Source organism: Nicotiana tabacum, chromosome 18, assembly GCF_000715075.1.
Source record: "Nicotiana tabacum cultivar K326 chromosome 18, ASM71507v2, whole genome shotgun sequence".
In the NCBI taxonomy this organism is placed as follows: domain Eukaryota; kingdom Viridiplantae; phylum Streptophyta; class Magnoliopsida; order Solanales; family Solanaceae; genus Nicotiana; species Nicotiana tabacum.
The window spans coordinates 47,142,088-47,167,349 of NC_134097.1; the positions used below are offsets into that span (position 1 = coordinate 47,142,088).

The 25,262-nt window shown below is 34.8% G+C and overlaps 1 protein-coding gene across 1 annotated transcript in view; it reads left to right on the forward strand.

The window, feature by feature from the left end:
* The first annotated feature begins 15,874 nt into the window (after window positions 1-15,874).
* LOC107799774 (protein TRANSPARENT TESTA 9) overlaps window positions 15,875-25,262 on the forward strand; it is a 45,450-nt gene continuing 36,062 nt past the window's right edge. Inside the window, exons 1-6 of the mRNA XM_075236838.1 lie at window positions 15,875-16,342; window positions 20,999-21,050; window positions 21,177-21,253; window positions 21,374-21,507; window positions 21,596-21,692; window positions 21,801-21,858. Coding sequence (XP_075092939.1) covers window positions 16,290-16,342; window positions 20,999-21,050; window positions 21,177-21,253; window positions 21,374-21,507; window positions 21,596-21,692; window positions 21,801-21,858 — 471 coding nt within the window. The 5' untranslated portion in view covers window positions 15,875-16,289. The remainder of the gene's footprint in view (window positions 16,343-20,998; window positions 21,051-21,176; window positions 21,254-21,373; window positions 21,508-21,595; window positions 21,693-21,800; window positions 21,859-25,262) is intronic.

Consider the following 25,262-nt stretch of genomic DNA (forward strand, 5'->3'; position numbering starts at 1 on the left):
GTTTTTAAATTCTCAGGACCCTCCTGGATAATGGGCTTTAATTTAAAATTTTCAGGACCCTTATGGATAATGGGATTTAGTTTTTAAATTTTTGATAATGGGATTTAATTTTAAAAGTTCTCAGGACCCTCCTGGATAATGGGATTTAGTTTTTAAGCTCTCAGGACCCTCCTGGATAATGAGATTTAATTTTAAAAGTTTTCAGGACCCTCCTAGATAATGGAATTTAATTTTAAAAGTTCTCAGGACCCTCCTAGATAATGAGATTTAGTTTTTAAGTTTTCAACACCCTCCTGGATAATGGGATTTAATTTTAAAAGTTCTCACGGCCCTCCTAGATAATGGGATTTAGTTTTTAAGCTCTCAGGACCCTCCTAGATAATGTGATTTAATTTTAAAAGTTTTCCGGACCCTACTGGATAATGAGATTTAATTTTAAAAATTCTCAGGACCCTCCTGGATAATGAGATTTAGTTTTTATGTTTTCAAGACCCTCCTGGATAATGAGATTTAATTTTAAAAGTTCTCAGGACCCTCCTAGATAATGAGATTTAGTTTTTAAATTCTCAGGACCCTACTGGATAATGGGATTTAATTTTAAAAGTTCTCAGGACCCTCCTGGATAATGTGATTTAGTTTTTAAGTTTTCAGGACCCTCCTGGATAATGGGATTTAATTTTAAAAGTTCTCAGGACCCTCCTGGATAATGGGATTTAGTTTTTAAATTCTCAGGACCCTCCTTGATAATGGAATTTAGTTTTTAAATTCTCAGGACCCTCTTGGATAATGGAATTTAGTTTTTAAATTCTCAGAACCCTCCTAGATAATGAGATTTAATTTAAAATTCTCAGGATCCTCCTGGATAATGGGATTTAGTTTGTAAGTTTTCAGGACCTTCTTGGATAATGGGATTTAGTTTTTAATATTTCTCAGGACCCTCCTGGATAATGTGATTTAATTTAAAATTTTCAGAACCATACTTGGATAATGGAATTTAATTTTAAAAGTTCTCAGAACCCTCCTGAATAATGGAATTTAGTTTGTAAATTCTCAGGACCCTCCTTGATAATGAGATTTGGTTTTTAAATTCTCAGGACCCTCCTAGATAATGGGATTTTATTTTTAAGTTTTCAGGACCCTCCTGGATAATGAGATTTAGTGATTAAATTCTCAGAACCCTCCTGGATAATGAGATTTAATTAAAAATTCTCAGGACCTCCTGGATAATGAGATTTAGTTTTTAAGTTTTCAGGACCCTCATGGATAATGAGATTTAGTTTTTAAATTCTCAGGACCCTCCTGGATAATGGAATTTAATTTAAAATTTTCAGGACCTACTGGATATTGGGATTTAATTTTAAAAGTTCTCAGCACCCTCCTGGATAATGGGATTTAGTTTGTAAATTCTCAGGATCCTCCTGGATAATGGGATTTAGTTTTTAAGTTTTCAGGACCCTCCTGGATAATGGGATTTAGTTTTTAAGTTTTCAGGACCCTCATGGATAATGGGATTTAGTTATTAAATTCTCAGAACCCTCTTGGATAATGGGATTTAATTTAAACTTCTCAGGACTTTCCTGGATAATGGGATTTAGTTTTTAAGTTTTCAGGACCCTCCTGGATAATGAAATTTAGTTTATAAATTCTCAGGACCCTCCTGGATAATGGGATTTTATTTAAAATTTTCAGGACCCTACTGGATAATGGGATTTAATTATAAAAATTCTCAGAACCCTCATGGATAATGGGATTTTGTTTGTAAATTCTCAGGACACTCCTGGAAAATGGGATTTAGTTTTTAAATTCTCAATACCCTCCTTGATAATGGGATTTAGTTTTTAAGTTTTCAGGATCCTCCTGGATAATGGGATTTAGTTAATAAATTCTCAGGACACTCTTGGATAATGGGATTAAATTTAAAATTCCCAGGACTCTCCTGGATAATGGGATTTAGTTTTTAAGTTTTCAGGACCCTCCTAGATATTGAGATTTAGTTTTTAAAATCTTAGGACTCTCCTGGATAATGGGATTTAATTTAAAATTTCCAGGACCCTACTGGATAATGGGATTTAATTTTAAAAGTTCTTAGAACCCTCCTGGAAAATGGGATTTAGTTTTTAAATTATCAGGACCCTCCTGGATAATGGGATTTAGTTTTTAAATTCTCAAGACCCTTTTGGATAATGAGATTTAATTTTAAAATTTCTCAGGACCCTCATGGATAATGAGATTTTGTTTTTAAGTTTTCAGGACCCTCCTGAATAATGGGATTTAATTTTAAAAGCTCTCAGGACCCTCCTAGATAATGGGATTAAATTTTTAAGCTCTCTCGAACCTCTTGGATAATGAGATTTAATTTTAAAAGTATTCCGGACCCTCCTGGATAATGGGATTTAATTTTAAAAGTTTTCAGGACCCTCCTGGATAATGAGATTTAATTTTTAAGTTTTCAACACCCTCCTGGATAATGGGATTTAATTTTAAAAGTTCTCACGACCCTCCTAGATAATGGGATTTAGTTTTTAAGCTCTCAGGACCCTCCTAGACAATGTGATTTAATTTTAAAAGTTTTCCGGACCCTCCTGGATAATGGGATTTAATTTTAAAAGTTCTCAGGACCCTCCTGGATAATGAGATTTAGTTTATAAGTTTTTAAGACCCTCATGGATAATGAGATTTAATTTTAAAAGTTCTCAGGACCCTCCTAGATAATGAGATTTAACTTTTAAGTTTTCAACACCCTCCTGGATAATGAGATTTAATTTTAAAAGTTCTCACGGCCCTCCTAGATAATGGGATTTAGTTTTTAATTTTTCAGGACCCTCCTAGATAATGGGATTTAATTTTAAAAGTTCTCAGGACCCTCTTGGATAATGAAATTTAGTTTTTAAATTCTCAGGACCCTCCTGGATAATGGAATTTAGTTTTTAAATTCTTAGGACCCTCCTGGATAATGGCATTTAGTTTTTAAATTCTCAGAACCCTCCTAGATAATGGAATTTAATTTAAAATTCTCAGGATCCTCCTGGATAATGAGATTTAGTTTTTAAGTTTTCCGGACCCTCCTGGATAATGAGATTTAGTTTTTAATATTTCTCAGGACCCTCCTGGATAATGGGATTTAATTTAAAATTTTCAGGACCCTACTGGATAATGGAATTTAATTTTAAATGTTCTCAGAGCCCTCCTGAATAATGGAATTTAGTTTGTAAATTCTCAGGACCCTCCTGGATAATGGAATTTAGTTTTTAAATTCTCAGGACCCTCCTGGATAATGGGATTTAGTTTTTAAGTTTTCAGGACCCTCCTAGATAATGAGATTTAGTTATTAAATTCTCAGGACCCTCCTGGATAATGGGATTTAATTTAAAATTCTCAGGACCCTCCCGGATAATGGGATTTAGTTTTTCAGTTTTTAGGACCCTCCTGGATAATGGGATTTAGTTTTTAAATTCTTCGGACCTTCCTGGATAATGGGATTTAATTTAAAATTTTCAGGACCCTACTGGATATTGGGATTTAATTTTAAAAGTTCTCAGAACACTCCTGGATAATGGGATTTAGTTTGTAAATTCTCAGGATCCTCCTGGATGAGGAATCCTCCGTGGGGAATATTCAGGACCCTCCTAGATAATGGGATTTAGTTTAAAATTTTTAAGACCCTCCTAGATAATGGGATTTAATTTTAAAAGTTCTCAGGACCCTCCTGGATAATGGGATTTAGTTTAAAAATTTTCAGGCCCTCCTGGATAATGGGATTTTAGTTTAAAATTCTTAGAGATTTTGGGTAACATGATTTAGTTTTTAAAATTTCAGGACCCTCCTGGATAATGGAATTTAGTTTTTAAATTCTCAGGACCCTCTTGGATAATGGAATTTAGTTTTTAAATTCTCAGAACCCTCCTAGATAATGGGATTTAATTTAAAATTCTCAGGGTCCTCCTGGATAATGGGATTTAGTTTTTAAGTCTTCAGAACCCTCCTGGATAATGGGATTTAGTTTTTAATATTTCTCAGAACCCTCCTGGATAATGAGATTTAATTTAAAATTTTCAGGATCCTACTTGGATAATGGAATTTAATTTTAAAAGTTCTCAGAACCCTCCTGAATAATGGAATTTAGTTTGTAAATTCTCAGGACCCTCCTGGATAATAGGATTTGGTTTTTAAATTCTCAGGACCCTCCTGGATAATGGGATTTAGTTTTTAAGTTTTCAGGACCCTCCTGGATAATGAGATTTAGTTATTAAATTCTCTGGACCCTCCTGAATAATGGGATTTAATTAAAAATTCTCAGGACCTCCTGGATAATGGAATTTAGTTTTTAAGTTTTCAGGACCCTCCTGGATAATGGGATTTAGTTTTTAAATTCTCAGGACCCTCCTGGATAATGGGATTTAATTTAAAATTTTCAGGACCCTACTGGATATTGGGATTTAATTTTAAAAGTTCTCAGCACCCTCCTAGATAATGGGATTTAGTTTGTAAATTCTCAGGATCCTCCTGGATAATGAGATTTAGTTTTTAAGTTTTCAGGACCCTCCTAGATAATGAGATTTAGTTTTTAAGTTTTCAGGATCCTCCTGGATAATGGGATTTAGTTTTTATGTTTTCAGGACCCTCCTGGATATTGAGATTTAGTTTTTAAATTCTCAGGACTCTCCTGGATAATGGGATTTAATTTAAAATTTCCAGGACCCTACTGGATAATGGAATTTAATTTTAAAAGTTCTCAGAACCCTCCTGGATAATGGGATTTAGTTTGTAAATTATCAGGACCCTCCTGGATTATGGGATTTAGCTTTTAAATTCTCAAGACCCTCCTGGATAATGAGATTTAATTTTAAAAATTCTCAGGACCCTCATGGATAATGAGATTTAGTTTTTAAGTTTTCAGGACCTTCCTGAATAATGGGATTTAATTTTAAAAGCTCTCAGGACCCTCCTAGATAATGGGATTTAGTTATTAAGCTCTCTGGATCCTCCTGGATAATGAGATTTAATTTTAAAAGTTTTCCGGACCCTCTTGGATAATGGGATTTAATTTTAAAAGTTCTCAGGACCCTCCTGGATAATGAGATTTAATTTTTAAGTTTTCAACACCCTATTGGATAATGGGATTTAATTTTAAAAGTTCTCACGGTCCTCCTAGATAATGGGATTTAGTTTTTAAGCTCTCAGGACCCTCCTAGACAATGTGATTTAATTTTAAAAGTTTTCCGGACCCTCCTGGATAATGGGATTTAATTTTAAAAGTTCTCAGGACCCTCCTAGATAATGATATTTAGTTTATAAGTTTTCAAGACCCTCCTGGATAATGGAATTTAATTTTAAAAGTTCTCAGGACCCTCCTCGATAATGTGATTTAGTTTTTAAAATCTCAGGACCCTATTGGATAATGAGATTTAATTTTAAAAGTTCTCACGGCCCTCCTAGATAATGGGATTTAGTTTTTAAGCTCTCAGGACCCTCCTATACAATGTGATTTAATTTTAAAAGTTTTCCGGACCCTCCTGGATAATGGGATTTAATTTTAAAAGTTCTCAGGACCCTCCTGGATAATGAGATTTAGTTTATAAGTTTTCAAGACCCTCCTAGATAATGGGATTTAATTTTAAAAGTTCCCACGGCCCTCCTAGATAATGGGATTTAGTTTTTAAGCTCTCAGGACCCTCCTAGACAATGTGATTTAATTTTAAAAGTTTTCCGGACCCTCATGGATAATGGGATTTAATTTTAAAAGTTCTCAGGACCCTCCTGGATAATGAGATTTAGTTTATAAGTTTTCAAGACCCTCCTAGATAATGGGATTTAATTTTAAAAGTTCTCAGGACCCGCCTCGATAATGGGATTTAGTTTTTAAAATCTCAGGACCCTACTGGATAATAAGATTTAATTTTAAAAGTTCTCAGGACCCTCCTGGATAATGGGATTTAGTTTTTAAATTCTCAGGACCCTCCTGGATAATGGAATTTAGTTTTTAAATTCTTAGGACCCTCCTGGATAATGGGATTTAGTTTTTAAATTCTCAGGACCCTCCTGGATAATGGAATTTAGTTTTTAAATTCTTAGGACCCTCCTGGATAATGGGATTTAGTTTTTAAATTCTTAGAACCCTCCTAGATAATGGAATTTAATTTAAAATTCTCAGGATCCTCCTGGATAATGAGATTTAGTTTTTAAGTTTTCAGGATCCTCCTGGATAATGAGATTTAGTTTTTAATATTTCTCAGGACCCTCGTGGATAATGAGATTTAATTTAAAATTTTCAGGACCCTACTTGGATAATGGAATTTAATTTTAAAAGTTCTCAGAACCCTCCTGAATAATGGAATTTAGTTTGTAAATTCTCAGGACCCTCCTGGATAATAGGATTTGGTTTTTAAATTCTCAGGACCCTCCTGGATAATGGGATTTAGTTTTTAAGTTTTCAGGACCCTCCTGGATAATGAGATTTAGTTATTAAATTCTCAGGACCCTCCTGGATAATGGGATTTAATTAAAAATTCTCAAGACCTCCCCGATAATGGGATTTAGTTTTTAAGTTTTCAGGACCCTCATTAATAATGAGATTTAGTTTTTAAATTCTCAGGACCCTCCTGGATAATGGGATTTAATTTAAAATTTTCAAGACCCTACTGGATATTGGGATTTAATTTTAAAAGTTCTCAGAACCCTCCTGGATAATGAGATTTAGTTTGTAAATTCTCAGAACCCTCCTGGATAATGGAATTTAGTTTGTAAATTCTCAAGACCCTCCTGGATAATGAGATTTGGTTTTTAAATTCTCAGGACCCTCCTGGATAATGGGATTTAGTTTTTAAGTTTTCAGGACCCTCCTGGATAATGAGATTTAGTTATTAAATTATCAGGACCCTCCTGGATAATGAGATTTAATTAAAAATTCTCAAGACCTCCCCGATAATGGGATTTAGTTTTTAAGTTTTTAGGACCCTCATGAATAATGAGATTTAGTTTTTAAATTCTCAGGACCCTCCTGGATAATGGAATTTAATTTAAAATTTTTAGGACCCTACTGGATATTGGGATTTAATTTTAAAAGTTCTCAGAACCCTCCTGGATAATGAGATTTAGTTTGTAAATTCTCAGGATCCTCCTGGATAATGGGATTTAGTTTTTAAGTTTTCAGGACCCTCCTGGATAATGGGATTTAGTTTTTAAGTTTTCAAGACCCTCCTAGATAATGGGATTTAGTTATTAATTTCTTAGGACCCTCTTGGATAATGGAATTTAATTTAAAATTCTCAGGACTTTCCTGGATAATGGGATTTAGTTTTTAAGTTTTCAGGACCCTCCTGGATAATGAGATTTAGTTTATAAATTCTCAGGACCCTCCTGGATAATGGGATTTTATTTAAAATTTTCAGGACCCTACTGGATAATGGGATTTAATTTTAAAAGTTCTCAGAACTCTCATGGATAATGGGATTTAGTTTATAAATTCTCATGACCCTCCTGGATAATGGGATTTAGTTTTTATGTTTTCAGGATCCTCCTGGATAATGAGATTTAATTTTAAAAGTTCTCAGGACTCTCATAGATAATGGGATTTAGTTTTTAAATTCTGAGGACCCTCCTGGATAATGGGATTTAGTTTTAAGTTCTCATGACCCTCCTAGATAATGGGATTAAGTTTTAAAATTTTCAGGACCCTCCTGGATAATGGGATTTAATTTTAAAAGTTCTCAGGACCCCTCGTGGATAATAGGATTTAGTTTTTAAATTCTCAGGACCCTGTTGGATAATGGGATTTAGTTTTAAGTTTTCAGGACCCTACTGGATAATGAGATTTAGTTTTTAAATTCTCAGGATCCTCCTAGATAATGGGATTTAATTCAAAATTCTCAGGACCCTCCTGGATAATGGGATTTAATTTTAAAAGTTCTCAGGACCCTCCTGGGTAATGTGATTTAGTTTTTAAATTCTGAGGACCCTACTGGATAATGGCATTTAATTTTAAAAGTTCACAGGACCCTCCTGGATAATGGGATTTAGTTTTTAAATTCTCAGGACTCTCCTAAATAATGGGATTTAGTTTTTAAATTCTCAGGACTCTCCTAAATAAAGGGATTTAGTTTTTAAATTCTTAGGACCCTGACCCTCCTGGATAATGAGATTTAGTTTTTAAGTTTTTAGGACCCTCCTGGATAATGAGATTTAGTTTTTAAATTCTCAGGACCCTCCTGGATAATGAGATTTAATTTAAAATATTTAGGACCCTCCTGGATAATGGGATTTAGTTTGTAAATTCTCAGGACCCTCCTGGATAATGGGATTTAGTTTTTAAGTTTTCAGGACCCTCCTGGATAATGGGATTTAGTTTTTAAATTCTCAGGACCCTCTTGGATAATGAGATTTAATTTTAAAAGTTCTCAGGACCCTCATTGATAATGGAATTTAGTTTTTAAAATCTCTATCCTAAGTTCTCTTCATAGATTTTTCTTGATATTTATTAAGTTATCTTTGGTTAGTTTTAATCTATTGTAGAGTTTCTTATTTTCTTTAAAAGGAAAATGAATTGCATGCTCTCATGTGTTAGTCCTTCTCATGCGTACATGTTAGATTGAAAGTTTCTGTTATAGTTTAGGTTCATTTTAGTAAAAGTTGTCTGCATCTTCTTCGTTGATCATGGAAATTGCAAGGTTCTAATTGAGTCATGAAGGGATTAGTGATAATGGGTCACGTGTTGTTTGTCAACAATAATTTCAAAGATATAAATTATGAACATTGTAGTTGCTTTAGGCGCGCTATTTTAAAAATTACTTTCCTAAACTCGGGTACGCATTTATGTGACCCAAATCCAAATCTCAATGATGTTAAAATATGTCAAAGACCACGGATGCATTTATGTGACGTGGCTTGAGACGTGTTTTAATAACGTTGCAATTTTCTCTAAAAATGAATAAAAGCGGTTGATAAGTTACAATTGAACCATAGGCTAAAACATGTATTAAAATCAGATAATAGGCCAATTATAATAGTTGAGCAACCCTGGTAGAACCACGGAACTCGGGAATGCCTAACACCTTCTCCCGGATTAACAGAATTCCTTACCCGAATTTCTAGTTCGCGGACTGTAATATAGAGTCAATCTTTTCCTCGATTCGGGATTTGAACCGGTGACTTGGGACACCATAAATTATCCCAAGTGGCGACTCTGAATTAATAAAATAATCCCGTTTCGATTGTCACTTTAAATTGGAAAAAAAATTCCCTTATACATCCCTTTTCCGGGAGTGTAGGAAAAAAGGAGGTGTGACAGTCAAAACTCAAAGTTCGAACCAAAATCTGACTACCGATTCACCCACGAACCCAAATATGCAATTGGTTTTGAAATCCGCCTCAATTTGAGGTCTAAATCCCCAAATTTCGAAATTCCTATATTCTACCCAAAAATACCCAATTTTCCATGTAGATGAAATCATGTAAAAAGATGAAATAGATTGAAGTAAATGAGTTAGAAGTTGTTTACCTATGATTTGGGGAAGAACTCTCCTTTGGAAAATCGCCTATGGGAGCTTAGGGTTTGAAAATTTTAGAAATGAGTTCAAAATCCCGTCCAAGTGATGTTTTGATCAGTTGTAGATGTCGCATTTGCGACAGGAGCTTCGCAATTGCGAAGCTTGCAATTGCGAGACAGGCTTCGCAAATGCTAACCTGCTGCAATGTTTGCTTATGTCGCAATTGCGAATAATTTGTCACAATTGCGAAGGTTGACCCTCCCTGTTGACTTCGCAAATGCGAAGGAATGTTCGCAAATGTGAACTGTGCTGGCCAGGGCTTCTTCGCAATTGTGATAAAGCCCTTACAATTGCCAAGTCTGTGAGGCTCTCAATTGCGATGTCTGATTCGCAATTGCGAGATCAGAGCCTGCAACAAAATACCAGATGCAACAGAAATTTTTCTAAGTCCAAACCCACTCCGTGGCCTATCCAAAACTCACCCGAGCCCTCGGGGATCCAAACTAAACATGCACACAAGTCTAAAAATATCATACAGACTTGTTCGTGCGATCAATTGCCTAAATAACATCTTAAACAACGAATTTAACAACAAAACTCATGAAATTTTCAAGATAGTTCAATTCTCCTATTTTCTCAACCAAAGGTCTGAATCACGTCAAATTACTTCTGTTTCTCACCAAATTCTACAGATATGGTTTAAATATTATAATGGACCTGTATCGGGCTCCGGAACTAAAATACGGGCCCGGTACCAACGAGTTCAACCAATATTCAATTTCTAAAAATCTTTATATTTTCTAGCACATAATTTTCTTTAAAAATTTAGTTCTTAGGCTAGGGACCTCGGAATTCGATTCCGGACATACGCCCAAGTCCCATATTTTATTACAGACCTTACAGGACCGTCAAATCACGGGTCCGGATTCGTTTACTAAAAACGTTGACCGAAGTCAACTTTAATCAATTTTAAAGACAAATTTTAATATTTTTCTTAAATTTCACATAAAGACTTTCCAGAAATGCGCCCGGACTGTGCAAACAAATCGAGGAGAAATAAAATAGGATTTTCAAGGCCTCAAAACCCAGATTCAGATTCTAAAACACAAGATGACCCTTTGGGTCATCACATCCATGTGTAATTATTTTATGGTGTAATTATTAGAATAGTAATTACACACCTTTATCATTATATAGTACAATAATTACAATAACGTGTTTGTTTGTTACAACATAATTACAATATAATTTCAACTGTCATATTTGGTTGGACAAGTGTAATTACAACAATAACAACAATGACAATCCAATAAAATCCTACTAGTGGGGTCTGAGAGAGTAGTGTGTACGTAGACTTTACCCCTACCCCGAAGGAGTACAGAGGTTGTTTCCGAAAGACCCTCGGCTCAAGAAAACAAAAAGACAAAAGAAGTATCACCACAAAAATTATAGGAAAAATAGGAATAATATGAAATCCAGAAGAAAAATGCAAAGCAAAAGTGATAGCTAGTAAATATGTTCTACACTGAAAAGCAATAGAGTAGACACAATATTGCCACTAGCTATCTTAGACAAAACCCTACGAGATTAGTCTCAAAAAGGTACAAAGTAAGGCAAGACTCAACTACCTCCTAACCTACAACGCTAATACTCAACATCCACATCTTCCTATCAAGTGTCATATCCTCAGAAATCTTAAGCCTCGCCATATCCTGCATGATCACCTCTCCCCAATACTTCTTAGGACACCCTCTACCTCTTCTCGTGCCCTCCACAACTAACCGTTCACACCTCCTTACCGGAGCATCTAGGCTTCTCCTCTGAATATGCCCGAACCATTTGAGTCTCGCTTCCCGCATCTTGTCATCAATGAGAGCCACGAGCACCTTCTCCTGAATATCATCATTCCTAATCTTATCAATCATAGCGTGCATGCACATCCACATCAACATACTCATTTCTGCTACTTTCATCTTTTGAATATGTGAGTTCTTAATAGGCCAACACTCAGCCCCATACATCATGGCCGGTCTAACCACCGCTTTATATAACTTACCTTTGAGTATCAGTGACACTCTCTTGTCACACAGGACTCCAGATGCTAACCTCCATTTCATCCATCCTATCCCAATACGATGTGTGACATCCTCGTCGATCTCCCCTTCCCCCTGGATAACCGACTCAAGGTACTTGAAGCTGCCTCTACTTAGGATGGCCTGTGATTCAAGCCTCACATCCACGCCCACTTCCCCCGGCTCAACGCGGAACTTACACTCCAGGTATTCCGTCTTTGTTCTACTCAACTTGAAACCCTTAGACTCAAGAGTCTATCTCCAAACTCCCAGCCTCTCGTTAACACCGACTCACGACTCATCAATCAGAACAAGTGTAATTACATAGTTAAATAATTTTTTGATTAACATGTGAATAAGTTTTACTATATGACAAACATATATGTAAATGATAAATATCAAAAAATACTTTATTATGAGGTATTTAAATTATATATTTTTATATAAAAATATATTAAATAATTATAAATTTATAAATAATATAATAAAAATATTTGCATATTATAAATAAATAATATTATTTCACAAATTATTTAATTAAAATTTCAATAATGAATATAATCTTTTCACCAACTCATGTGAATATAAGAAAATTAGTTATAAGCTTAGATAGTATTTTTTAAACAAATTTTTATACTAATGGCTAGAAAATAAATTAGTAAAATGCAAAACAAGTAAATTTTAACGTGTAAAACATATATGCATACATAATAAATATTGGATATTATTTATAACTATGTATATAGAATTTATTTTTAATAAAAATATTAAATAATTATAATTTGGAAATAATATTGTAAAAAATAATCGATATCCGACTATATTCCAAATAATTAATATCTTAATTTAAAATAATTAATAACAATTCTAATTATTAATTTAACTTTTTTACCAAGTCATATGATTATGATATGAAGCTTATGATTTGTTTCACTATTTAAATAACAAATGGATAGGCATGAATTTAGAAGATATTGTTTCTTAATAATTATTTATACCGATGAATAGAACTTAAAGAAAATAAAATATAAAAGTATGTTTAACAACTAAAACAAGAAAAAAAAAGAAAAAGATATAAAGAATTTAAATATGAAAAGTCGTAACATTATATGAAAGTATGTATAAGCTAGAAAATGAGATAAGAGAAATAGCTTAAAGAATAATACTAATTACACCGCGTAATTCCAGTTAATTTTTACCTCCCTTTTGAGAATTGAAAATTGCTCTTCAATTATACCAAATTTTATGCTGATCAAGTAATTTCAAATAAATGTGATTCCAAAAAAGGGTGAATTTTTTTAAAAAAATAGAAATGGTATTTGAAATTTAGAATTGTGTTTGGACATGAATATAATTTTGGGTTGTTTTTGAAGTTTTGTGAGTGATTGTCACACCTCCTTTTTTACCGCCCGAGGGTATATGAGAGTTTTTTCAATTAAAGTGACATTATTCGAAATGAGATTATTTAATTTATCAGAGTCGCCACTTGGAATAGTTGAATTTATGTCCCAAGTCACCAGTTTATTTTAAATCCCAAATCGAGGAAATTTTGACTTTCTTTTAAAAGTCTGCAAACCAGAAATTCTAAGTAAGGAGTTCTGTTAACCCGGGAGAAAGTGTTAGGCATTCCTGGATTCCGTGGTTCTAGCACGGTCGCTTAGTGATTTATACTTGGCTTAAATTGTTTAACTACTCATTTTTAGGACCTATATACATTTATCTATTAAACCGCTTTTAGTTGCTTAACTATTCGTAATTTTGGAAATATTTTAAAACGAGTCACGCGTACGTGTACCCATTTCGTTTGGCGCGTCGAAAATCATGTCACGCGTACGTGTCTACAATTAATCACGCTTTTGTTAATTAAGATTGTTGCGTCCAAAGTTGCGCGAACGCATACCTTGGTTTTAGGTTTTGGAATAATAAATATGTCACGCGAACATGTACATAAAACCCAATTTCAATTCAAACTAATTAATTTAGTTGAAAATAAATTCTTCCCAATCATTATTTTAAGTTACATATTCGAAAATGTAATTACGGGACATGAAGACCATTTTGCTAAATTGTCAGATAGGTCGAAACATGCTTATAATTTATAAACGACTAACCTCGGACAGGCCCAAATCCATATGTAGTTTTGACCAAATTCTGGAGAAATAGTAATAGGAGCAATCTTTTTATTTATCATTCTATTTTCAGTTTACTAGCTTATATTTCTTCAACTAAAAGTTTCCTTTTTATAAAAAAAGGTATTCAAAAGTCAACAATCCATTATAAGGCATCGGTATTCTGCAACACCCTTTAACAATCAGCTTGGCTAATAATTCATCAATTTCTACAAATGTTCTTAAACCAACAACTAATAGGATTAATGAACATGAAAGCCAATAGAAACAACAAGCACATGGATAATTCCAACAACCATACAGTAGGTTACTTCATACAAGATTTTATCAAAATAAACTCAACCAACAATTAAGCACAAACAATATATCAATAAAAATAAAAAATCAAAACTATATAAAGATGTGACCTTTTATTGCTTCACTGTGAATCGTCTACAACAACAAATTACGAGCGCTTGATTAGACCTCGACACAAGACGACGACCTCGGCGAACCCAAGGATTAGGAGAACTTGTTTCACCTGCTTTGCTGAAAAGGTTTAGCGGAGAGTTCGTGGTGGATTTCAAATTGCACAATTTTGAGCAAATCTAAATCTCCAATAGCTTTACGAGCTTGAAATAATACGGCTGCTACTCTCCTCATTCTTATGTTAATTAAATTCTGCAGCTCAAATTTGTATAGGGGTGGGTGGGTGGGTGCGCCACAAGGAATCGAAGAAAAATAATGAGTTGGAGTACTTGAACAATGCCTCAATTTGATCCGTTTTTGTTTCAAGAAGGCAACAACGTTCCTTTCTCTTAGAGATTAGGTCCTTAGTTTCTATTCTCATTCCTTTTCTGTTTCTTTTGCAACTAGGGAATTTCCTTATTTGCCTTTCATTTTTCTTTTGTCCGTTTTTCTCTATCGAATCTGTGTGTGGTGTTGAAGCTTAGAGGAATTATAGGGGGAGGTTGCGGCTCATTTTTTGAGAGGTGAGGGATCCATTCTTAGCTAGGTCCTAGGTCTTGGAGTCTAGCTTTATTTTATAAGGGTAGGAATTAGGTTAGATCAAATGGGAATGAGTATGGACTCAATATTTTGGACTTTCAGGGATTTGAGTCATAAATTTGGGCTAATTAACTTTGGGGTAGGAAGATTAATAGCCTGTTTGGCCAAGCTAATTTTTGGCCAAAAGCACTTTTGGCCTCAATTTGAAGTGTTTGGCCAAGCTTCTGGAAGGAAAAAAAGTGTTTTTGAGGAGAAGCAAAAACAGTTTTGGAGAAGCAGAAAAAAGTAGCTTCTCTCCAAAAGCACTTTTTGAGAAAAATACACTTAGAAGCAGTTTTTTAAAGTTTGGCCAAACACTAATTGCTGCTCAGAAGTGTCTTTCAAACTAATTAGCCAAACATAAACTACTTCTCACCAAAAGAACTTTTGAGAAAAGCACTTTTGAAAAAAAGCACTTCTCAAAATAAGCTGATTTTTGCAGCTTGGCCAAACGGGCTATAAATCAATTTTTTTTTCCATTTTTCCTTTTTCTTTGATTTTAAAATCTAATAAAATCCTAAATTAATCCTAAATCAATCTAATTTGTAAAAATAAAAATTGTTTATCTATTAAAACAACTAATTAACTTAAAACTAAATAAAAACACTACTTTCTAAAGACTAAAAGCTAAATATGTATTAATGATCATTTTGTGATTTTTTCATAACAAAATTAATTCCTACATGCAAATTGGACCTAAGATGATATGAAATTAAAACGTGATATTTTTTATGATTTTAAAATATTAAAAATGCATGAAATCCAACTAAATAAAGAAAAACTTCTAAAATCCCTTAAAAATTATTTTTGGTTTATTTTTAGGAGTCATTTTCATGTAGGGCAAAAATTAGGTGCTCTTAGTGATTTGAGTGAAAATTTTGAAAAACAGTTTTTTGGAAATTTTTAAATTTTCAAAAATTTTCAAAATGCATCTTCAAGTGAAAATTAAAATTTTTATGAATAAATGCTGAATTTTTTTTTTTTTGACAAAAAGGAAAAATTTGTTATGTCCAAACATTTATATACACTCAAACCCAATACTTAGGTGGCTTTCTAAACAGCTTTTAGTTTAGAGGGTAAATTTGAATCTCTCTATCTATTAAGGATAGATGTGTCATAACACATTTTCTCTGCTTATCTACCCGACCCTAACACTGAATGCACCAAATAATTGGGAAGTAAATTTTAATTAAGAAAATACACATCGGGATTCAGGCAACAGCGAGAGAAGCCAGAAAGCTGAAAGCTCCACTTTGGGAATTATCTCTAATCGGCATATTCTCCTCCATTCCCATTCACCGGAGAGGGCAATCAATCTTCTTCGATCTCGCACGCACACACAGACACGCACTTCTGCGTGTACCTAGATTTCCTCAAACTCTCCTTCTGTCAAACCCTAAATCCTCTCTTGCGATCTCTATACCCATACATACCTCTGTGTTACAGTGAAGAAGAATTTGAATTCAACAACAAAATCAATGATCAAAAGACGCGGTGACTTCTGAATTGAAGTCACGGAGAATGAGCTGTGGTGAAATCGCGACAACGATTTGTTGCTATTGAAATTGCTAGCAAACGCCATGTGGTTCTCCTTTTGGAGATCCAGAGATCGGTTCTCCTTGGATGAATTCAGGTAACTCGCTTTTTTTCCTTATAAACTGAAATTGAGTGTAGTTGATTGAGTTAGGTATACTCGTGGATATATTTTGATATTTGGAAGGGTGTACAATCATGATGCTTGGATTAATGTATAGAATTCAAAAGCAATGATTTTAAAAGTGTTTTTAAAGGTAATTACTAATGGATTATGGTTATATAAAAGTAAAAGTGGTTTTAGAGTGTGGAGTTATAGTCAATTTACTTTATTTTCTTCAAGGAGAATATATTTAAATATTTATGGAGGGAATAGTCCAGATGCTCCCAAGTTGGCCCGGACGCCACTATTATAAAAAAAAAAATTTAAAATATTTACTCACCACTAGTGAGCGGAAACTGCCCTTTATGTAGTCACAAGTAAGAAGAGCACTAATATATGTGTTGGAAGCATAAATACTTAAATGTAAGTTGAACTTGGAGATCTTCTAGTTGTGCGAACTTCACCTTGACATGGTAGTGCTAGCCAAGGCTTTATTGGATTTTATTCATTTTATTACAGATGAGTAATATAATCGAGGCGCTTTGCTTTTTTCGTCTACATGTGGCCCTATTTTGACTGAAAAATTGAATCAAATTTAGATGTTTTTCTTTAATGAAGAAGAGGATAAGTGAATTGGCCACAATATTTGGTCAATTTGATGTTTTCCTATTATCTCTCGGGTTGGTTGAGCTTCTGTATAATGACTAGTTTTTAACTAAGTTCTAGATTCTATTCCTAGAAAATAACATATCGATCTAATATCTTAACAATTAATATGTCAATTTACTAGCATATTTGTTGCTTAGTGTTGTGCTACTCAAGAGAGAGTTTATACTTTGCACTCCAACACACTCTTTACCAAGAAAGATATTTTTCTGATTTGGATTCACATGGAACAATTTACAATAACACGGGCTATGCACTCCCAACACGCTTTTTATCAAGAAAAATGTTGTTTTACTTAGAATGATTACTGAGTTGCTAACGAGTAAATGTGTAGTTCAAAAGGCACAAAATCTGCAAAACTAATGTTTAGTATCAGTACAATTTTTTTGAAAAAAGAATAGACTTGATACTTAAATACCACAAAGAAAAGATATTAAGGGAGGGGGAGAGAATTTTTAAAAATAAAGAGAAAATATACCTCAGTGGCTTGTTGGCGAAGATTGCTGGAGTCAATGTCAGTTTATTTTTAACAGTAGTAGACTGGGTTTGAATGGTAATTTTAGTTGTTTTTATCTGTATCAACCCCACACTTGAAATCAATAATTTTATTGCTTTGTTAAGTTTATATATAAAATGTATCATGTATTTACCGGAAAAGGTCCAAATACCCCCTGAACTTTACGATAAGGTCTATAAATAACCCTCGTTAAAAGTTTGGCCCATCCCCCACCTTGCCGTTACACTATTGGCCTGGATACCCTCTTTGTTTTAAACGGCTGCCACAGTTGATAAGTTATCCACTCAAAATATGACACGCGGAAATTAATATACACATAAACATTTTATTTTAATGCCCAACCCTACCCGTTACCCGACCCGTAAACATAACCCTACACTTTTCTCTACCCTCTCTCTTACTCTCTTCTAAACCGTTCCCCCTCCCTCAGCCAAATTGAAAACAAAGGGAATCAAGTTTCAGATGGTATGAAATCCAAGATCTTCGAATGAGTGTAGTAATTTAGATGGTCATGCAATTTCTAAAATTGGGTCTACATCATTCTAATTCATTTTGGACTCAACAAAAGTACCTTATGGTTGTTATACAATTCTAATTCATTGAAGAAAATTGCTCGTAAACTCCCTCAGTTTTAAAATTTGTTATCTTCTTGTAATTAGAACCAAATTGTCTGAGAGTGGACTACGGAGAGCACGTTTCCATCTGAACTTATCTAGTTTTCTTGGGTTGTGATTTAGCTTGCCTGCTGGTGAAGATCCGATGAATTTAGCCGGAGAATTTTCCGATGAGGAGACTGTTCGCAATTGATAAGTGTAGTGAAATTCGGGAGGGTATTAAGAGAAGGGTTATGTTTACGGGTCGGGTAACGGGTCGGGTTAATGGGTAGGGTTGGGCATTAAAATAAAATATTTATGTGTATATTAATTTCTACATGCCATATTTTGAGTGGATAACTTATCCACTGTGGCAGCCGTTTAAAACAAAGGAGGTATCCAGGCCAATAGTGTAACGACAAGGTGGGGGATAAGCCAAACTTTTAACGAGGGTTATTTATAGACGTTATCGTAAAGTTCAGGGGAGTATTTGGACATTTTCCGTATATTTAACTAATTCGATCCGGTATAGTCTCGGTTTCTTTTATAAAATTAAAAACCTACCATAATTATTCGGTATGGTTATAGATTTACATCAAAACCTATAGTTCTATTTTTAAAAACCTAAAAAGATTTGACAAGGTTCGGTTTGATTGAGTTTTAGAGAACCATGCTGCCCTTATTGCATTTAATGGATTATTTGGGAGGAAAGAAACTTAAGATGTTTTGAAGATAGATTATGTTCCCCTAAAAAGAGCAAAACAGAATTCAATGCTTTTGCTAATTGTCCATCCTTTCCAGTGTGATTTCTATGTATATATTGGATTTTTGAAGGGGGTTGGAGGACAAAAAATATCAATTTGCATTATGGATGTGGTCTGTGGAGAAATATTATGAAAAGATAGGAAGAATTTAGCGCCAATGTGTCGTCCCGATTGAGATTGGGGATGAGAGAAGGGTTAGTTTTTGGAGGTACAAGTGGTGTTGGTAAAACACATAGAATATTACTTTTCCAAACACATCCAGAATCTCATGCCAGAAGGAAGCGATAGTCCAGCGAGTCCGAAGATTGCAAGATGGTGATGTGTTTTTGGGATTTGAAATTCAAGTGGAACTTTCAGGATTGAGAGGTGGTAGCGGGGTTGTCAAAGGCGAAAAGCGTTAAAAAAGCGCTCCAGTTCTATCAGTTCTTTAAATACAGAACACAATTAAAGTATGGGCTTTAGTTAAAAAGACGCAATAAAGAAAAAATAAAAATATTTATCTAATGCAGGAAAAAGTAACAATTTTCATTCAAAATTTCTTAACGATTAATACATCTTTTTGCGAATTAGGGCTCTATTCAAGATAGAACTTATGCGCAATGAAGCCCATCCTTAGTCCGTTGCCTACGCTGACGCAACCTAAGTGAAGAAGCACCTACTTTGAGCTTCTCTGAGCTTCAGGGCTTAAGTGCACCTTAAGTGAGCCTTTGACAACACTTTTAAAACTTAATTGGCTTACTCCACAAACCAAAGCATTACACACGATGTTCATGATGTAGGGAGGTAGGGCTGAGTGATAATAGAGTGTTCCCTGTCAAGTTCGATTATGAAAAGCTTCTGAATAGGGAGGAGGCAAACTTTTTGTATAAGTGGATTTGGATCCTGAAACTACCGAGAAAGATGTGTGTTTTCACTTGGTTAGCAGTTAGAGGAGTGATCTTGACCGCTTAGAATCTAAGGAAGAGGAAGGTAACTTTTGTCAGCCGTGCTTTATATGCAAGGGTTTGGGTGAACATGTTGACCCTCTCCTTATTCGTTATGTGATAACATCGAGATTATGTTGCGAAATTCTTGCATGGTTTGGTATATTTTGGGTGATGCCAGATGATAAAGGAGCTATTGGCCAGTTGGAGTTATGGTAGTAGGAGAAGACGCAAAGCATGGAAGTTTGCCCCATTAGCTCTTATGTGAGTATTTTGGAGTGAACAAAATAGGAGAGTTTTGAGGGTGTTAGAGGTGAACTTTGTTCAATTAATGAATAGTGCTTTATCCCTCATTTCTTTTTGGTGCACCCGTAGTACTCCCTTATGTATAGAAGATTGCGTGTCGCTCGTAGAAAATCATCTTTTTTGGTAAGTTTACTACTATTTGGTATACTTGTTGTATATGAGCACATTTTTGCTCAAAATCAATAAAATTTATTACTTTATAGAAACAAAAAAATCTGGCCGTGCCTAAGGACATACAAGTTAAAGTAGTCTTTTGATCAATCAAAACCACTTCGAAAACTATACAAGTGCCTGCCACCTTGCAAATCTCAACCTAGCGACGACATATGTAACCAAACTGCTCTCGCTGCCCTTCAGGCACGCCTCCTATGCTTATCACTCACCTATGCAAGAAATGCCCTTTTCAGGCAATACAGTGTAATATGCGAAGCAGCTGAGCCATAGCTCTTCGATCGCTATGTTCTTGCTATAGTGAAGGTGTTCATCCTCTAAGAGAGTAGATGCGAATGTTCGAAGATGGGTTGTATTCTTCTTTTTCACTTTTGGTGTAAGAAGAATTTGCAGATGACTCGGAGTCAATTTTAGAAGTTTTAGAATCTTTGTAAGAAGAATCAAGGATACAATGTTTTTGCTTTTTGAATTGTAAATATGGCCAAAGGCAGTTTCTTAAACAAAGAAAAGACTGGGGTAATCTATCCTTCCTCTAATATAATGAAGTTTAGGTAAAACGTTTTTGATAATTCGTATGGACAATCGGTGCTGCGTAAGTGTTAGTGGACAATTAATCTGTAGAATTGTAGTACATGATGCTCAGATGATTGGCCATCCTTCTGTAATGATTCCTGATCATTGTGAGTTTTAAGTTGTGTTCCTGCCTGCTGCAGATTTTTGACGGATCAGTTGATGAAGGTTCAGGTTGTTAATGAGGTCAACAAGGTAATTGCTATACCTTTCTGATCTCACCCTTTATCTCTGCTTTCTGTGACTACCTATATTTTATGCTTTCCTGCCATCAGGTATGATTATTCTTCATATATTTGAATCTTTTCTTGTGACATGAAGGATTTTGTGATTGAGGCACTAAGATCAATTGCAGAGTTGATAACATATGGTGATCAACATGATGTGGCCTATTTTGAGTATGTCTCCGCTAAGGACCTTCCCTTTTGGTGAATACCATTTATTTTAGCCAGAAGTAGACCAATGAAGTTTTCTGTGACGTGATATTTGTCCTTACAAGTATGTTGGTATTTCTGCAGGTTTTTCATGGAGAAGCAGGTGATGGGTGAGCTTGTACGTATATTAAGAATTAGTCGAACTGTTATTGTTTCGCTTCAGTTGTTGCAGACTATGAGTATTGTGATCCAGAACTTAAAAAATGAGCACTCTATTTGTAAGTAAACTGTTGAAATGTGGTGTATTGAAATATTCGTGTCTTTACGGATTTTGTTATTCTGACACCTTTTCCCCAAATTTTGCAGATTACATGTTTAGTAATGAGCACATTAACCACCTTATAACATATTCTTTTGACTTTCGTAATGAAGAGCTTTTGTCTTATTACATATCCTTTCTAAGGTGTGTTTCCTAAAACTCAGCAGCTATACAGGAATTTCATTACTTTGGAATATATTTTACTTAATGTTTCTTGTTGACTCTCGTTTTTGGATGCATGTGTATACAAAGAGCAATAAGTGGAAAGTTGAACAAAAACACCATTTCCCTTCTTGTGAAGACTCTTAATGTAAGTTGGATTAGTAAAGTTATTAACGGTTTTCTAATAAGTTTTAAGGTTACTATTCTGTTTGTTGAATTCTAATAGTATACCAATATAAGATCTGTTGACCTAAAGATTTTAAGAAATTTCATTTTTGGAGGAATTTTCTTGGAAACAGTCATTAGGTCCCCCCCCCTCTTAGGGAAACGTCTGTGCCTACAAAACCTGTTTGTGAAATGTGGAAAGTTGAACAAAAACACCAGTGGTACCCCGAGTATGAAAAATCTATGAATCTTGGTTCTTTTTTATCGTTTGGACATCCCTTGCAATTTACAAGCGACAAATTCATTAACATGATAAGGTATGTATGCTTCTTGATATACTAGTTAATTACAAGACCAGGGAAAGTGAATGTCCATATTATTTTACAAGCATGGGCTGGTAACCTTAAATTTAAAATGTTTAAAGAGTTTGAATATGCTAAATGCTCCTTCCATCCATGGAGATGGGTACAATAAGTCAGTATTACTTTCATTAAGAAAAATATAAATACATGCTAAGGAGTCAGTTTGAGTTAAACGTTATTTTTCCGGTCCTAGATAGATTATATCTTCAGATCTGCATATAAAGTTGGTTAGGAAAAGTTACTTGAATTGTTGAATCTGTGTAGCGCGTAAAAATCAATTTAGTTGTAATGTGAAATGTCTTGCAACATGTTAAGGTGGAAAACCTATCAATTTTAGTTGTGTTTAATATGGCGTAAATGTTCTATGTAAAAAGCTTTCCGTGGAAAATCTTTTATGTAGAAAAATCATTTTTCTAGATCATTTTTCAGTGTTTAGTTAAGTATAAAGTAGTTGACATTTCATAGTCATAAAGATGGATGATCATTCTGTTATATCTTGAATGGGTAAATATAGCTTTTCTTGAAGTACCTAATGAGGACTTAACCCCTGATAGTTTTCTACTTTTCCTTTCTCTCCTCTGCTTGACTGAAACTTCAAACCCATTGTTATATCCTAAATCCTGGAAGCCAATTTCTTTTTTTCTTTCCGTTGTTATTGTCAATCCACCACCAACCGTTGCAAACTTAGAATCACCTTCAAAATTCGGGTTTGGGTCAACAGAAACCACACCTGAATGTGGATGAGGAGAATATCGACATAGATCTTTTTAAGGGTTGAAGAAGCGACTTATTCCGAGATGATTATGGTAGATTAAGCCTCTTCCCATGGTACATGCCCATGCCGGGGCGACAATTAGGGGTTGGTAAAGCAACTACAAAAGTTTTTACCTCTGGTTGACTGTTCACAACCCTATTTGTTGACCCCAAGAGAATTTTGTGCTACAATTTGCTGGTTTGCTTTCTCATGTTGTTGATCCTTAGAAGAACAAAGTTATTAAGGAGAGAATCGTATTGGAGGTCACTTCTTATGTAACCTAGACCTTGAGAAAGCTTATGATCATGTGAACTGGGATTTCCTAGATTTCATTATGTTAAAGATGGATTTGGGGATAAATGGAGGAGATGGATCAAGTTTTGCATTTCTACAACGAGATTCCTATTTTGGTGAATGGGAGTCCATGTAGTTTTTTGGGGAGTTCGAGGGGTTTGAGGGGATCGAGTATCCCTTATGCTTTTATTTTGGTGATGGAAGCATCGAGCAAAATGATGGATAAAACGGTCATTGGAGGGTTATCTAAGGGTTTTGATGCTTCGTTCAGTTCAGTGGCCATAGTAATGTGACAGTTATATATATATATAGTTATATATATTATTTGTAGATGATAATACCATATTTTTTGTAATGCAGACGTGTCCCGGCTAGTTTGCTTGAGATAGATTTTGATTTGATTCCAGGTTGTGTTAGGGCTTAAGATAAACCTCAGAAAATGTGAGATCACACTGGTGGGAGAAGTGGATAATATTGAAGAGTTCACGCATGTGTTGAATTGGAAGGTGGGTACTATACCTACTACCTATCTTGGGCTACCATTGGGTGCTTCGAGCAAATACCTTTTAGTGTGGAATCCAGTGATTAAGAGAGTAGAGAAGCGGTTAGCGGGTTGGTAGAAAAGGTACTTGTCGAAAGTAGGGAAGGAAATACTGATCAAAAGCACTCTCTCTAGCACACCCACCTATTTCATGTCACTCTCGCAGGCTCCTGATAAAGTGACCGAAAGGTGGGAAAGACTTCAGCTAAACTTTTTATGGGACTAAGCGGAAGGAGCAAGGAAGTATCACTTAGGGGTCGTTTGGTAGGATGTATTAGGAAAAATAATACATGTATTAGCTTTGGTATTATTATTTGGTAGTGTTTTTCAACTTATGTATGACTACAACAACAACAAACCCAATTTGATCCCATAAATGGGGTCTGGGGAGGGTAGTGTGTACGCAGACCTTACCCCTACATAATAGAGATAGAGAGGTTGTTTCCGATAGACCCTCGGCTATAACTAATATATGTATTAGTTATACATCCTAAACAGTACTATTCTTATACATAGCAAACGATGGCATTATCAATACCATGGTTGTCAATGCATGGATAAACATGTATAAAGACAAATGTCCTTTCAAAACCTTTTCCAAATTCTTTTCGAAGGATCTGGAGGGTATTTTTGTAAACAAATAATTTTTTCAAAAAATTATGCAATGCATGTTATTTTTAATAAACCAAATCAAACAGTTGATAAGATATAATTGTAGCATAACTAATTCCAGCATAACTAATCTCAGCATTACTAATACACCATATTCAGTACTATTCTTATACACCCTACAAAATGACCCCTTGTGAATGGGAGAGCTGTCACATCTCCCAAGGAATGGGGAGGACTCAGAGTGAAAGATCTCAAGGTGTTTAATAAAGCTTTGTTAGGGAAGTGGATAAGGCGATGTAGGGTGGAAGAGAATGCATTTTGGAGGAGGGTTGTCCGCCCAATTGGTCGACCTTGCCATCAAGTTGGGTTACTTGATGCTTGACTGTTTCCTTAACAACAACCGCCGTTGACAACACCCACTGCTATCGTCATGTACATGGTACAACAAGAAGAGAATTAGCAGAAATCAAAAGGTTTTTACCCAACACTAAGCTCTTATACCTCCTAAAGCGAAATAGGCACGTACGGGGGTAGAGAGTCTGCTTGAGTCGTGCGGCCTTAGGTAACGCCTAGTTTAGTGTAGCACCTGGGTTTCGCCTTCTCCTTGCCTTGCCGAGTTTTGCTTCTGATCTCTCTCTGAGTCTAGTTCGTTACCTTCTACTACCGATCTTCTCCCTCTGCTGCTGCTGGAGTTACTGGATATCGACCTAAGAGATATTAGACTAGGTGCGAGAGGAAGGGATGCTGCTATTGATGGACCGGTGCTACCTCTTGATCTAAGAATCAATGGAAGACGTAATTGAAATATGCACTTAGAATTAAAT